A 16,349-nucleotide genomic window follows, 5' to 3' on the forward strand; every position below is an offset into this window, starting at 1 on the left:
TAATCAGATTTTTTGAAAAATGATTTTTATGGAGAAATCTGTTAAGTTATACTTCAGGGGGAGTCCGTCTTAGTGTTTAGAATTGGTTGTATTATCGCCCATCCAGTTCTCTAGACATTAATGTCTTCGGCTGCTTCTCCGTGTGTATTTTACACTGTTTATGGCTTCCATGATGCTGCATTTCACTGCAGTGGGCACTTTAACTTCCAAACCACTATATTTAAATTTTTAGCACTGTTTTTATGGTGGGTTATGTGTTTGTTACGAATGGAGATCATGGCTCTATTATAATTTGGTATTTTGTTGGAGTCTCAGCTACTGTAAAACACTGTGTAGATAGATGTAATCATACATTGTGCTATGTTGTATGTGACTGGCGGGATCCATGTTACTGCACGTGGCCAATTACTTTTACGTTAGTCATTGATGTATTTATTTGCTGCTTTACTCCCGAACAGTTTGGTGAGTGGAGGGTTAAAAGGGGTTTTCCACCTAAATATATTTTAGAAAAATCTGATTAATAATGCACATTCTAGCCATTCTAGCTCTCATTGTTTGCTGTGGATGCCCAGATTTTTATATTGCAACCAGTCTGTCTCCAGTTGATGCAGGTCGTTAGCTGAAGCTGCATGGAGGGTTGGCAGGCCTAAATCTCCATATTTCTGCATATCTTGCTTTATTAATGAGATTTTTGTAACGTATTCTGGCAGCTGTTAACGGTCAAGTGACTGAGCTCAGTATTGATGTTAAGTGTACGTGGAGGGGCCATTTACACGGTTCTAATGTAGCTCCACAGGAACCTCACTGTATGATCTACTCATAATGCTTCATTGAATTTGTACCGTGAGTTTGTCGAGTTGCGTGTCCTTTTTTTTCTCATTGTCGATAATATGAACGCTGCCACTTCTATGACTACATTACATAACGCAGTCTGTGTTCTGGTGTCCGCTAAGTTACAATGGAATTTAGGTGGCAAAGCGAAACGCCCTTTAAATGTCAGTATTTATCTCTGCATGGGTAGGAAGCCATAATTGATCCTAATGCTTAGTGTTTCTTATATTGTATTATTTACAATTCTGCTGGCTGACAGATACCCCAGAACGTATTCTGTGCAGCCCGTGAACCAGCAGGGGACAGCAGCAAGATGCGACAGCCTGCAGTAAATGTTGGAATGCAGCTCTGGATGTGTTTGGAGTACAAGACAGGATGTAACTCATGTCTCCTAAGTATACCTTGCCCCCTTTTCCACTGGTGATCACAGCACTATCTTTGGTTTACATTGTAGACCTTCATCTCATGTTTCAGCGTACTCCATTAAATCGTAACCTATGTGGATACCCTATTAGCACCTTCTTGTTAGTCCACCATGTTCCCACCCACTGCGCTGAGACGTGTATTTGAGACTCCGCCCTTTGTACATGTTTTTTTTTTCGCCCTGTGTCTCAGTATCTCTGCCTGTTCCTGTGTTATTTCTGTAATGTTGTGTTCCTCCCCTTTTATCTGTTGCACTTTTAAGTTAATAAATTAAAGCTTAAATTTTTTTCTGCTGGTTTCTGAGTTTTTCATTTTATGGCGGCGCCGTTACCTTAAAGGGGTTGTCTCACTTCAGCAAATGGCGTTTATCATGTAGAGAAAGTTAATACAAGGCACTTACTAATGTATTGTGATTGTCCATATTGCTTCCTTTGCTGGCTTGATTCATTTTTCCATCACATTATACAGTGCCTGTTTCCATGATTACGACCACCCTGCAATCCATCATCTGTGGCCGTGCTTGCACATTATAGGAGAAAAACACCAGCCTATGTGCACTTCCATCGTCCTGGCCACCAGAGAGGGTGGTGCTTTCTACTATAGCGTGCAAGCTCAACCACCACTGTTGGATTGCAGGATAACCATGGAAACGAGCAGTGTACAATGTGATGGAAAACTGAATCCAGCCAGCAAAGGAAGCAATATGGATGATGACAATACATTAGTAAGTGCCTTGTATTAACATCCTCTACATGATAAATGCCATTTGCTCAAGTAAGACTACCCCTTTAAGTCTGTAATTCTTTGGCAGCACATAAAGCAAAGCTCCAGTCCTGAGTATCATTTAAAGTTAAATATAATAATGAATAGCTTTGCAGATGCTACTGATACTCAATTATGATATATTTTTTTAACTCCAGTTGCGCCCAAAGCTGCATTGATAAGTCTTTTGCTGCCAATACTAGACTTATGGTGACAAAGGTTATTGGAGAGTGCCTGATGTAAAGAATCACTCCTCCATGAAGCAAATCAGCAGGCCATGCTTTGTATGAAGCACAACACTAGAGAAAGGCAGCAGACATGTGAGACTATGCAACCTATGAGCTGACAGAATTGTGAATGCAGCTTTGGATGTGACTGGAGAAGAAAACACGTTGCAGCTTATTTACTCAGAGCCTGGATGCACTCCATTATAACAGGTCGTTATCACGTAGGTGCCGGCAAGAAGCCATATTATCTTCACCATGACTGCCAGCTGATTCCCTCATTTTTTTGAAGGTTATTTAGTTATATAGCCAGCATCTAAAAGGTTTTTATTTTTATTTTTCCAAGCCCCCGCTTTGATTTTAAGCCTTTGTTTTATAAGGCTGCCCCCCTTGCTTTTCCCATATTATTCATCTCTGCAGCTTTGTCTTCTGTCTCTTGTGAGTGACTTTTTCTCTCTTGTCCTCCTGTTAGTTGTCATATTTTTATCATTTCTTCAAATTTCTCGTGCATGGCATTGGGGGACACAGCACCATGGGTATATGTCCAACTACCACTAGGAGGCACTAGACACAAAAAGTGTTGGCTCCTCCCAGGTGGGCTATACCCTCTCCACAGGCACGAGGCTATTCAGTTTTAGTCTAGTGTCCGTAGGAGGCAGACCTGTCCTGCTTTTTTGCAGGTTCTGCTGTTTATTTTTATTCTTTTTTTCTCTCTTCCGCAGGTCGGTTTTTTTTTTTCCACCGTTATACCTGCTGCAGGCTGGGGCTCCATCGTGTTCCACTTTAGTTGCCCCCCCTGCGGGCGCGTACTTCGGTACCATCGCCGGTCACCCAGTCCCCACGGACTGCATCCGCAGTGGCTTGCCGGCATTCCCACGGTTCCCGTGTTGAGTCTGCCGAAGGGGTGACCGTGCTGCGCCCGAAGACATCGGATGGTGAGTATATCGGATCCTGTGTCCCTGCCCCAGGGTTAGGTTCCCTTCTGTGGCCAGGGGGATGGGATCCACCTTAGCTGGGGGTCCTGGGGAGCCTCTTCGTTCCTCCTAGCCAACCCCCTCCCCCTCCTGGGGGGGTTATATTCATTTTTTTCCTCCCTTCTTTTCCCCCTCGGTTGGTCTTTTCTCTCCTCCCTGGCCACAGTCTCTCCCTGGCTTCCCCGCTACTTTAGTCCCCGGCTTCTGCCGGGACTAGGCCTCATCTTCTATGGCCTGTCCCCGGCTCCCAGGTGCTCTGTTTGCCCTGATCTGCCTATCCCCAGGTGTCGCTTCTCCCCCCCTACCCTACTCACCTATTTTTATGGTTCGGTGGGCCCTCTGTCGGCCGCGGTTCGCCCCGCCCCCCTTGCTCCGTTCCCGGCCACCTCATAAATCGAGGCCCCGGCTTTTGGGCCTGCTAGGCCGCAATCTTCCCGGCCCCTCCCCCTTGCTTCCCGGGCTTTTCTGAGCCCCGCCCGGCCCTCGGGAGGAGCTATCTCCTCACCCTTTCCTGGGCTAACATGTTTTTTCTGTTGGAGGGGGTGGTTAACCCCTCGATTGCTTCATGTCCCCTGCAGCCCTACTGACCACCTCTTTTTTGGGGAACAGCTGCTGCTGCACCTCTTTGGGGGAACACTGCGTCCGGGTCAGGATAGACAGCCTCTGCTGGCTGCTTTTTGAGCATCTCTTCTCCCAACAGCTCCTCGGTCGCCACGTGTTTTCACGTGCGTCCGCTGTCTACAATGGCTGCCATGTGGTCATCCTGTCCCTGCTGGTGTGCAGTACCTCTTCCCAGATCCCATTGTTTTCCCTGAACAATCTTTTTGTGTAGGTTCCCCATGAATGGGTCCCTCCGTGTCAATGCCATGGGAACCTTGGCCGACTCTCCCTGGCAGTGTCGCTGGAACGCTACCAACCCAAATTGCGGCCACCTCTGCCCTCCCAGGGTCCTCCCTGCAGATGGGGCATGCTCAGTTAGGGGTACCTGCACCCGGGTTCGGCGAGGGGTAGCTCACAGTACACCCTCGGGTGGTCTCAACGGGGTCCCACCCCTCCTCGGCATCCTCGGATCCCCCCCAGGACAGGCCTGAGGCTGGTGACGAATCCTTCCTGTCACCCCATCCGTTGCCTCTGGGGACACCTCTGCACCGATTCCCTCGGAACAGAGCATCAGGCGGTCTTCCTCCATATAGAAGCCCTCTGGGAGGTCAAGACTACGTGCACGGAGGAACCTCTCCTACCTAAACAGGGTTGGTATCCCCTCTAGTGGATTTTCGGATGGTGCTCCCCTGACCGCACAGGTATTCAACCGCACAGGTAAGGCAGCCGTCCCCGTGTTTAGCATACTGAGTCACCTACCCGGTGTCTGATACGTACGCCTTCTCCTTAACAGGGGGGTTCCTGCACCACTGCCATAGGCTGTCCCTGACAAGCCTTCCTGGTTCCCCTATACCAGGGGCTATCCTCTACACATTTGAGAGTGTTTCCGTGGGGTTCCCATCCTGGTGTTGGTGTTCGCCACTCTACCTCATTACAGGGAGTTCCTGTTCTGGGCAAGCGGTTAGCTCGGCTATCGCCTCCTGTAGGTTGGTGAGTTCAGAGCAATTGTACAGCCGCCTTGCCCCTTTTTCTTAGGTAGTGTACCTACAGGAGCCATTACTCCTGGCTGGCTCTATGGTGTTCCATACAGCACTATTTCTCCCTTCCGGGTGAGATATACAGGTCGCTTCAATTGCCGTTGCAATTGCACCTGTCTGTTCCCAGCCACTTTGCTCCTGTCATAGGTGGAGTACCTACACCATCTCCTGATGCTGTAGCCGATTCCCCTGGCTTGGCGCTATGGTGTTCCATGTGACACTATTTCTCCCTTCCTGGCGAGATATACAGGCTGCCTTTAATTGCCGCTGCAATTGCGCCTGTCTGTTCCCAGCCAATTTGCTTCCTTCACAGGTAGAGTACCTACGCCATCACCGGTGCTGTAGCCGATACCTCTGGCGGGCTCTGTTGTGTTCCATGCGGCAACATTTCTCCCTACGGGCGGAATATAGAGGCCACTTTCAATTGCCGTAGAATTGCCCCTGTCCGGTTCAGTTACCTGTCTGTTCCCTGCCGCCTTGATCCCTTAACAGGTGGAGTACCTGAGCCATCTCCGGATGCGGTAGCCGTTCCTCCTGTCCGGCTTTATGGTGTTCCATGTGGCATTTTCTCTCCTTACAGGACGAGATATTGAGGCCTCCTCCTATTGCCGTGGCCATTGCACCTACCTCATCATAGTGTGCACCAAACGGCCATCTTACTCCCTTCATGGGTAGAGTCCCTGAACCGTCTCCGATGCTGCAGCCGTTCAACCTGTCTGGCTTCTAGGGTGTGCTATGCGGCCCTGTTTCTGTTGCCATTGCACCTACCTGATTGTGGTGTGCACCTGTCTTGTTCTTTGTGGTACCGTGCGGCCCTACTGGGTTCCATTGTTAACGCGGTTGCTGTTACACCTCTCTGGGTCTAGGGTGCACCATGCGGCCACATTGCTTCGATCTTAAATGTAGTTCCTCTAACACAGCCATATTTCTACTTTACAGGTTGTGTACCTGTACCCTCCGTATGCTGTCTCATTCCCAGATGCTGTGGCTATGTTTCCACTCTCCTTAGTTGGCAACATGCAGCCACTTTCCCCATATTTTAGGCGTGTGTTTGTAGTACCCCAAGCGCTGGGCCCTGTGGTGCGGTCTGTAGCTCAGACAGTTTCTGTATCACTGGGTGTTTTCTGCCCACGGGTTCTAATCTGTGCTGCGGATGTTGGTTCCATCCATTTGGTTCTTCCATACATCTGCCACTCCTTTACTGTCGCGCTCATTGGTCTCCTTCTACCTCTCAAGGCACTGTCTGCACCAGGCCCCCTTCGTTCAGCGTGTGCATGGTTTCCATGTCTGGCAGGTGTGGGCCAGCCCAACCCCCACCTTGTCGGTCTACTGCTACTTCTGGTAGCTCCAGTATATGACTGATCTGTCTGATCCGGCGGGTGGTCCTCATTTACCACGCTCCCTACTCCGTGGCCAGGTGGTTGTTGGCCTTCGTGCTGTAGTTGCTCTTGCCTTCTCTTTACGGTACTACGGTATGCTGTGCTCCGCGTTACCCCATGTTATAGGGGAGTACTCGCGTTGTTTCCTAATTGCTGAGCGGCCCATTCCTGGTGAAGTACAAGGATCTCCACTGGATCTTCTACCTTGTTTGGACACGTAGCTGGTGGCATCGGCCGCGGCTGCGGTTTTCTGTCATCGCTGGATGTCCGCCACACGGAATCCTTCTGGGTCCACGGCTTTTATCATTGCTGGACGTCCTCCCTGATGGGTCAAGGACAGGACCTCTGAGCGCCACACACACCTGTCTGAATTTTCAGCTGCTTGCTCTGGTATCGGACAGGGCCCCGTAGTTCCTTTTGGGTCCAGGTGTTTTCGGTATTCCCTTGTATTTTCTGCTTAGTTGTGCTACATGGCGGAGGGGCAGTCCTCTTGGACCTTGCCGTCGTCTGCACCTGTCTGGTGCTTTCTCCCCCCTGGAAGTTTTCTGTATGCCGGTCGCAGCTGGTTTCTACATTTCTATGTAGGCTACCCCGGTTTTTTCATGGCGACTTCTGCATTCCTTATGCATATGGATGTCTGTCGTTTTGTGGTACATCCCGAGCTGCTGTACTTGCCCTCTCTGGGACAATGTTTAAGGTTTGCTGGTCAATATTCTTGGTACGGCTAGTTGTCCATGGCCTATGCCCCTTCCCCTATGGTGGTTTCTTTTCGCCTTTCCTGGATATTCTGGCTTGCGTTGTCTTCTGGTGGTTCAGCTTCTGGTTCCTTGTGAGCCCATACTGGGTACTCCTTTCTGGAGTCCCTGTCCCTGTTCATTTGAGGTCCTCTTGGGATTTGTGTCTCTTTTTCCAGCCTCCCACGTCAAGTACCTGGTATTGAGTGGTTTAGTGCTGCGGTTTGCAGTTCCACCGTATGGTCTCCTTCGGGAGGGACCTCCTCCTGTTGTAGGACCTTTCCTCTTTAGGTTTTTTGGAGTGCTCTCCTTCTACTCCCATGTCTCTCAGTCCAGTGTGTCCTGCCGAGGTTGCCTGGCCTGTATCTGGCTTCTTTTTTCCATGCTACTTCACATGCCCAGTGTTTCCTCTGGTCTTACGCTTCACGGTGATATCTTGTTTTCGGAGGCTTGCGCCTCGTCTCCTGTTTTTGGGGACGCTGGAGCTATCGTTCTTTTCCTGGTTTTTTACCTACAACCCCCTCCTTCTCCAGGGTTGGCGGTTTCCTCTAGCAGCCTTGGGTTTTCACCTTTACATGGGGCGCTCAGCTTCTTTCCTGGCCTTGCGGTGAGGGGAGTCCCCTCCCTTCACATGTGAGCCTTGCTATGGCTCCCCCACTCGTTTGGTTTTCAGTGCTTCCCTGTTTCTTTTCTCCCCTGGCCTTTCAGGGGATGGCCACAGGTTTTTTTGGGTCTGGAACAATGTAGAGCGTTGGGTAGTTTCACCACGCGGTGCTGTCCTAATTTTTTCTCCAGCCCTTGGCTGCGCTCTGTTTCCTTTTGCCACCTTCTTGCATTTGGGATTTTCTTCCAGTCATTTGTCCTGGGGTGCTGGCAGTCTTCCCTGCTTCTTCTGAGGTTTCTTCCTTGTTATGGAACCTCTTGCCCATCTCGTGTTTTTTCCCGTTGGGTCACATGGTTCTCCTGCACCTGTATGCCCAACCGGTGGCGCGTCTCTTCTTTTCCCTCCCTCAGGGACTGCTTTGGGACGTCCCATGGTGCTGTGTCCCCCAATGCCATGCACGAGAAAATTGGATTTTTTGTACTCACCGTAAAATCCTTTTCTCGTAGTAGGCATTGGGGGACACAGATCCCTCCCTATGTTTTTTCTTCCGCTTCTCCGGGCTGGTCTCTTGATCTTTCCCGGTACGGGAGTTGTTGGTTCCTTGCTTTTCTTCTCTCTCCTACTGCTTTTGGTACAAACTGAATAGCCTCGTGCCTGTGGAGAGGGTATAGCCCACCTGGGAGGAGCCAACACTTTTTGTGTCTAGTGCCTCCTAGTGGTAGTTGGACATATACCCATGGTGCTGTGTCCCCCAATGCCTACTACGAGAAAAGGATTTTACGGTGAGTACAAAAAATCCAATTTTTTCACTCATGGCCCTTATAGAGACAATATATAGTCTAACCACAGATTACATAGTGAGGTATTTCTCCTCAGGCTACTTTCACACTAGCGTTTTCGCTGCATCCAGCTCGGTTTCACAAAGACGCATCTGTTATGAAGGGATCCGGTTGTATTATCTTTAACATTGCCAAGACGGATCTGTCATGAACTCCATTGAAAGTCAATAGAGGACGGATCCGTTTTCTATTGTGTCAGAGAAAACTGATCAGTCCCCATTGATTTGCATTGTAGGTCTTGACTGATCCGTCTTGCTCCGCATCCCAGGACAGAAATCAAACCGCGGCATACTTTTTAAATCTTAAAGCTTTGGACCACGTTGTATATTTTATTGGCATCGTATTGGCTTTAATGTACATTCATACTCGGGAAGAAGTCATTTTGGTGGCAGAACTAGTAGGCGAATGCAGCCTACTAATTCATCTGTACCTAGTGAAATCCATGAGGCAGGGAATACTATGAGAACACATCACTTGTGCCTCACCAGTTCCTCTAATTTAGAATTTTTCAGGGTCCGGATTCAATGTATTTATTTTAAAATCTATATTTTGGTATTTTTTTTTTCGATGCACAGATGCAGGTAATTTAGTGTCGCCATATATAATATTCTTCCCTTTCAAGATAAAAAGGAATATTTCAGCTTCTCCAATGTAATATGTATTGCTGAGATCTGGGCGCATGGTGGGGGATTATGGATACAGATACAAGAAGCCCAGGTGAAGCTGCAGCACATAAAATCGTATACTAGAGAATATTTAGGAACCCTCATTATTCTTATTGCCACAGTCATCCAGTAATGACTAACAGGTTTTCATCAAATGATCTATGAAACATTCAGGGGCGCTGATTAGTTTTCTGTAGCCACAGCGCCTCCTACAGTCCAGTATTGGCAGAGAAGTTAGATGCAATTTCCAAGCCTTCAAGGGGTATTCCCATCACATGAAATGGGGGCATATCGCTAGTCCCAGAGATGGGACCCGCACTTATCGGACAATGGGGGCATATCCTAGCGATATCCCCCATTGTCTGAGATGGCAATACCCCTTTAATGATTTATGGTAATAAATGTATCAGCAGGACACTTAAATCCCAGCTAGTCCCCAGAGCTTGTGCTAATGTGCAGCTGTTCATGCCGTGCTGTGTTCTTCTTTTAGGTCCTAGCATGAATGGTGTTGAGGACCACACTGTAGCCAAGAGATTACGAGCCACTCCAGAGCGTATTGAGCTGGAGAACTATCGAGTGTACATGCAAAAAGAAGAGCTGGAAGAAGTTCCAGAAGAGACACTGGCGGAACACAATCTGAGCAGTCTACTGGATAAAGGTGAAGAGGACGAGGAGGAGGCCGCCAGCAGGTGAGTGGAGCCTGTGGTATTACATAGACAGTATATTATAGTAGTTATATTCTTGTACATAGGAGGCAGTATTATAGTAGTTATATCCTTGTACATAGGAGGCAGTATTCTAGTAGTTATATCCTTGTACATAGGAGGTAGTATTATAGTAGTTATATCCTTGTACATAGGAGGAAGTATTATAGTAGTTATATCCTTGTACATAGGAGGTAGTATTATAGTAGTTATATTCTTGTACATAGGAGGCAGTATTCTAGTAGTTATATCCTTGTACATAGGAGGCAGTATTATAGTAGTTATATTCTTGTACATAGGAGGCAGTATGATAGTAGTTATATTCTTGTACATAGGGAGCAGTGTTATAGTAGTTATATCCTTGTACATAGGAGGCAGTATGATAGTAGTTATATTCTTGTACATAGGGAGCAGTATTATAATAGTTATATTCTTGGTCACCTCCGGGACCCGCACCTACAATGATAATGGAGCGGGGAATTTAATGGAGGGCGCACTGCGTGTGCGCAGCCGGCCTCCATTAATTTCAATGGGACCGTCTGCCCCATAGAAATGAATGGGAGCAGGGGCCGCGGATGCGTGGTGCGCTCCCATTCACTTGTATGGAAGCAGCGCTTGGTGGTGGACGGACCCTGGGAAACCCGGGGTCCTCCAGCCACCACTCTCCCCGCTCCGTTCTCCTTGTAGGTGCGGGTCCCAGAGGTGGGACCCGCATCTATCAGACAATGGTGGCATATCCTAGCGATATGCCCCCATTGTATGTGATGGAAATACCCCTTTAAAGGGTTTCTACCACCAGATTTGGTCCTATTTAGCTGACTGACACTAGCGATGTGCTAGTGTCAGCAGTCCATAACAGTGTTCTTACTTATCATCTGTCTGCTGCCGTTCACCTTAAAAAACGTACTTTTATAGATATGCTAATGAGCCTTTAGGTGCTATGTGGGCGTCATTGGCACCTAGAGGGCTCAGTCCACTAACCACTTCAGCCGCCCATCGCGTCCCTCCAGCCCGCCCCGCTCCTGTTGATTGACCTGAAACTTCTCAGTATCTCGTACCAATTCCCACGCCTGCGCCGTGCGCTTCTGTATTCGGCGCAGGCGCAGTGAGTGAATGCCGAGTGAATGTGCTCACTGTAACGTAGTTGGCGCAGTGAGGAAGCCAGCGCCGGGAGAATACAGAAGCGCACGGCGCAGGCGTGGGAATTGGTACGAGATACTGAAGTTTCACGTCAATCAACAGGAGCGGGGCGGGCTGGAGGGACGCGATGGGCGGCTGAAATGGTTAGTGGACGGAGCCCTCTAGGTGCTAATGACGCCCACATAGCACCTAAAGGCTCATTAGCATATCTATAGAAGTACGTTTTTTAAGGTGAACGGCAGCAGACAGATAAGAACACTGTTATGGACTGCTGACACTAGCACATTGCTAGTGTCAGTCAGCTAAATAGGACCAAATCTGGTGGAAGAAACCTCAACACAATTTTCGCTATTAAACAGGCTGACATTATACATGTCGCGCCTGCGCTATCCCGTTCAGTATTCGGTCAGACGCAGTGAGGCAGCCAGCGAGCGTCCTTCAATCACTACACCTGCACGAATACCGAACAGGGCAGCGCATGCGCGAGATTTCCCCGGCAGACAGGTCGGGCAGGAGGAGACAAACGCTGGCCTGGCCCTGTCTATCAGAACCCCCCCCCTCCCACACACACTCCTAGAGGCTAATTTGCATATAATAAAAGTTATAATTGCACAAAAACGGGGGCACACTGAAAAAAAAGAATAGCAGAGTTAAATTCAGGTGACATTTGCACATGTTTAATTTCAGCCTGTTTAATAGGGATAATTGTGGTGACAAACCCTTTTAAAGGGGTTGTCCCACTTCAGTAAGTTGCATTTATCATGTAGAGAAAGTTGATACAAGCCGCTTACTAATGTATTGTAATTCTCCATACTGCTTCCTTTGCTAGCTGGATTCACTTTTCCATCACATTATACACTGCTCGTTTCCATGGTTAAAGAGCACCCTGAAATCAGTCAGTGGTGGTCGTGCTTGCATACTATAGGAAAAAGCGTCAGCCTTTCTGGTGTCCGGAACCATGGGAGCGCACATAGGCTAGTGCTTTTTACTATATTGTGCATGCAGGACCACCACTGATAGATTGCAGGGTGGTCTGTAACCATGGAAACAGGCACTATATAATGTGATAGAAAAATAAATCCAATTGGCAAAGGAAGCAATATAGATAATATATTTGTAAGTCGCTTGTATTAACTTTCTCTACATGATAAATGCCACTTGGGGTACTTTCACACTAGCGTTGGGAGGCTCCGGCAGGCAGTTATTATTCATTGGAATACAGGATCCGTCTTTCCGGTATCATCCGGAATAACGGATACGGTATTTAATTTTTTCAAAGCTAGAAAGAACTGCGCATGCACAGACCGGAAAACCGCATCCGGCTGCAATTTCCGGAACACTTGGTACCAGATCCGGCATTAATATATTTCAATGGAAATTAATCCCGGTTCCAGTATTTTCTCCAGTCAAATACCGTACAAGGGACGGAAAAGAAGACATCCTGATGCATTCTGAACGGATAGCTTTATATTCAGAATGCATTGGGACAAAACTGATATTTTATTTTTATTTTTTTCCGGTATTGAGACCTTTTACCGGATTTCAATATCGGAAAAGAATAACATTAGTGTGAAAGTACCCTGACTGAAGTGAGGCGACCTTTTTAAGGCCTTCTTATTTTTATTTTCTGTATTACTACTATCTGACAGATGCCTACGTATCCTAATATTTAGTGGTCCAGCTGTACAACCAACATACTGTAGATTACAGGATTTACAGGTTATTAAATATACTGCACTAGAAGTGTCGTTTCAAGTGAATTTTAAATGATTTTAAAATAAAGGATCCAGAATTCTTTCAAACAGTGGCTGGAGGAATCCCCTTATTATAGTAGTTATATACTTGTACATAGGAGGCGGTATTATAGTAGTTATATTTTTATACATATCGAATTGAGTTCCTCCAGAGCGCTATACAAGGACTTAGTAACATAACATAGGAGGCGGTATTATAGTAGTTATATTCTTGTACATAGGAGGCAGTATTATAGTAGTTATATTCTTGTACATAGGGAGCAGTATTATGGTAATTATATTCTTGTAAATAGGAGGCAGTATTATAGTAGTTATATTATTGTACATAGGGAGCAGTATTATAGTAGTTATATTCTTGTACATAGGAGGCAGTATTATAGTAGTTATATTCTTATACATAGGAGGCAGTATTATAGTAGTTATATTCTTGTACATAGGAGGCAGTATTATAGTAGTTATATTCTTATACATAGGAGGCAGTATTATAGTAGTTATATTCTTGTACATAGGAGGCAGTATTATAGTAGTTATATTCTTGTACATAGGAGGCAGTATTATAGTAGTTATATTCTTGTACATAGGAGGCAGTATTATAGTAGTTATATTCTTGTACATAGGAGGCAGTATTATAGTAGTTATATTCTTGTACATAGGGAGCAGTATTATAGTAATTATATTCTTGTACATAGGAGGCAGTATTATAGTAGTTCTATTCTTGTATAGGGCTGCAGCTATCGACAATTTTTGTAATAGAGTATTCTATCGATTTAATCCAATGATTAATCATTAACAGTTTTAAATTAGAGGGGCAAAGGTTTAAAAGTAATATAAGGAAGTATTACTTTACTGAGAGAGTAGTGGATGCATGGAATAGCCTTCCTGCAGAAGTGGTAGCTGCAAATACAGTGAAGGAGTTTAAGCATGCATGGGATAGGCATAAGGCTATACTTCATATAAGATAGGGCCAGGGACTATTCATAGGATTCAGATATATTGGGCAGACTAGATGGGCCAAATGGTTATCTGCCAACACATTCTATGTTTCTATGTAATAGAGTACCCTAATAAAAAACGAATTAAAAACCCACTTCAGTGCCATCGGCTACCCCCACAGTGCCATCGGCTTCCCCCCTCAGTGACTGTCCTGACATCACACAGCGTCAGGTCATAGTGCATGTAAGCACACACTATGTCCTGACGTTGTGTCAGGAGGAAAGTGCAGCGAGGTGCTGGCCGGCGGGTGACCACTGAGTGGTGAGTAATAACAAGTGCTTCGAGGGGCGTGGCTAGCCGAGCATGTGAGCGGCTGCAGGTCCGGTGAGCTCCCGCACCTCCTTGGCAGTTTATCCTGAAAAACCACCCCAATTACTATATTTGGATCCCCAAAGTCTGCCTAACGGTGCCCAGAGTCCTCTGGTACCTGTGATATTGCAGCAGGAGGAGAAATGACCGGCCGGTGAGGAGCCAAAAGCGCCGACAGGGATATCAAAGATGGCGCTGGATCTGACACGCTGAGATGCCGAGAGCGCGCTGGGGAGGTTCAGCGGAAGGCAGCAGCAAAGAATAGCGTTGGCAACAGGCAACATCCTCCCACTGATTCAGAGGAAGAAGATTCTGCTGAAGGCAATTCAGCCAGGCATGTCTCTGACACAAGTGAATCCTTGCTAAGTTATAAAGACAGAGCTGAGATGGATGCAGACCCAGAGCCAGAAGAACCTACTCTTTTTAAGGACGTCCTGCGAGCCATCACTAAATGCAGTAAGTCCTTAACCGCTCTCACAATGCCAGTGGGTACTATTAAAGAGGACGTGTCTATAGTGCGCAATGATTTAAAACGGTTGGCGGAACGTACTACTGCTCTAGAAGGTCGCGTGGGGGATCTGGAGGACGCAATACCACCTTTCAGAAGGGAAACAAGTGAACATACACACAAGCTAGATGTTATTGCGGCCAAACAGACTTGAAAAATCGTCTACGCAGAAATAATGTGCGTATTGTGGGAGTACCGGAAAAAGTAGAAGGGCCGAACCCTACTGATTTCTTTGAAAATTGGATTAAAGAGCAATTCTGCACAGAATCCCTCACTCTGCTTTTCACAGTGGAGAGAGCGCATCGGGTCCCGCCCGGCCCCTACCACCGGGTGCCCCACCCAGACCAGTGCTCATGAAAATACTCCATTATAAAGACCGGGACATTATTCTCAGAAAAGCTCGTGAAATGCCTGCAATGTCTATTAACGGCCAGAAGGTGTCACTCTTTCCTGACTACTCTTGATGTCCAGAAAAGGGCGAAATTCATTGGACATAAAACTTCGCCTGAGAGTTCTCAACGTGTCCTACTCTATGCTTTATCCGGCAAAATTGAGAGTAGTTGCCTTGGGAACTACCACATTTTTTGAAGACCCAAGAGAAGCAATGAGATGGCTAGATCGTCATGAGTGACAACTACGTGTGGTGGAACCACAGGCAGACGGGGACTGAATTATTCTCTCTTCTGAACGCCATTGAATACTTGAGTATACTGTACTGAATGCATGCACGAGAATGTGTTCCTGAATGTTTATGCTGCTATACACTAGAGTTTCCGTTTTATGGCACGGTTTTTCCTTTCTAGCAAAAGATATTAGGGATCCATAGTAGTTATATAATATGACTAGGTTTGAGATTATATTCAAATTGCATAGTCAGAGGAGGTGATAGCGGTGGGTCCAAGGACTCTACAGGCCCCAATGATTTCAGATTCTATTTGAATTGTTCTGTGTTACATGGTTTAAAAGTTTTACCTTTTGTATTTTACTACCACTCTCCTCACGGGGTAGTCAACTACGGGGCTGGACCCGGTGGTGCTGACTGGTTTTGATTATTGATCCCGCAGTCCTGTCATGGGAGTTTTTGCGGGGACCTGTTGGTACGGCCGGTGTCCGTCCTTTAGTTCCAATTGTTTACGTGGGATGGGGATAGGGGGGGTTCCAAGGGTCGCAGTTGGGGAAAATTGGGCTCCTAAGAGGTACGCTTTAATTAGTCACTTGCTGATGTTTGATGACCATGGCTAGCTCTGTAAATCTTCTGAGCTGGAATGTGAGAGGTATTAAGGACGCCAACAAAAGAAAAGCAGTTTTAGACAGTGTACGAGAGTACCAGCCTTTAATGTTGTTTGCAGGAAACTCACTTGCTCACTCCTTTCTGGGCTGGACATAGCTTCCACGCCACGTATTCGTCATATGCCAGGGGAGTGAGCATTCTGGTTCATAAAAATATTCAGTTTACCTGCATCACCAGAAGAATTGATGAGGAAGGCAGATATGTATACCTGCACTGCACTTTATTTAATGTCGAATGCGTTCTTATAGGAATCTATATCCCTCCGCCCTATTCACCATCGCTGATAAGGAAAGTGATCTCCTTTATCGCGGACTTGCCACAGGTTCCCACTCTTTTTGGTGACTTTAATACTGTTCCCTGTCAGAAATTAGACACGCTCAGTCAGACCTCTAATGTTATAAGTGAGGGTATTACTCCCTTTTATGCGCTTAATACAGTTTTTGACTTCTGGAGAATGAGAAATCCGGATGTGCGACAATATTCTTGTCACTCTAGTTCGTATGGCTCATTGTCTAGAATTGATTTGGCGCTAGGAAATGAGACTATGGGCCGTTTTATACAAGATATTGCTTACCTCC

At 46.7% G+C, this 16,349-nt stretch overlaps 1 protein-coding gene across 10 annotated transcripts in view; it reads left to right on the forward strand.

Moving 5' to 3' along the window:
- MICAL3 (microtubule associated monooxygenase, calponin and LIM domain containing 3) overlaps positions 1-16,349 on the forward strand; it is a 136,898-nt gene that overhangs the window by 64,838 nt on the left and 55,711 nt on the right. For 9 of the 10 annotated variants that reach the window (XM_044281342.1, XM_044281345.1, XM_044281343.1 and 6 more), the window contains one exon: positions 9,563-9,761. In XM_044281342.1, coding sequence (XP_044137277.1) covers positions 9,563-9,761 — 199 coding nt within the window. Of the gene's footprint in view, positions 1-9,562; positions 9,766-16,349 lie in introns of those variants that run through there. The other variant, XM_044281348.1, reaches the window with a different exon arrangement.

Source organism: Bufo gargarizans, chromosome 2 (assembly GCF_014858855.1).
Source record: "Bufo gargarizans isolate SCDJY-AF-19 chromosome 2, ASM1485885v1, whole genome shotgun sequence".
Taxonomy (NCBI): domain Eukaryota; kingdom Metazoa; phylum Chordata; class Amphibia; order Anura; family Bufonidae; genus Bufo; species Bufo gargarizans.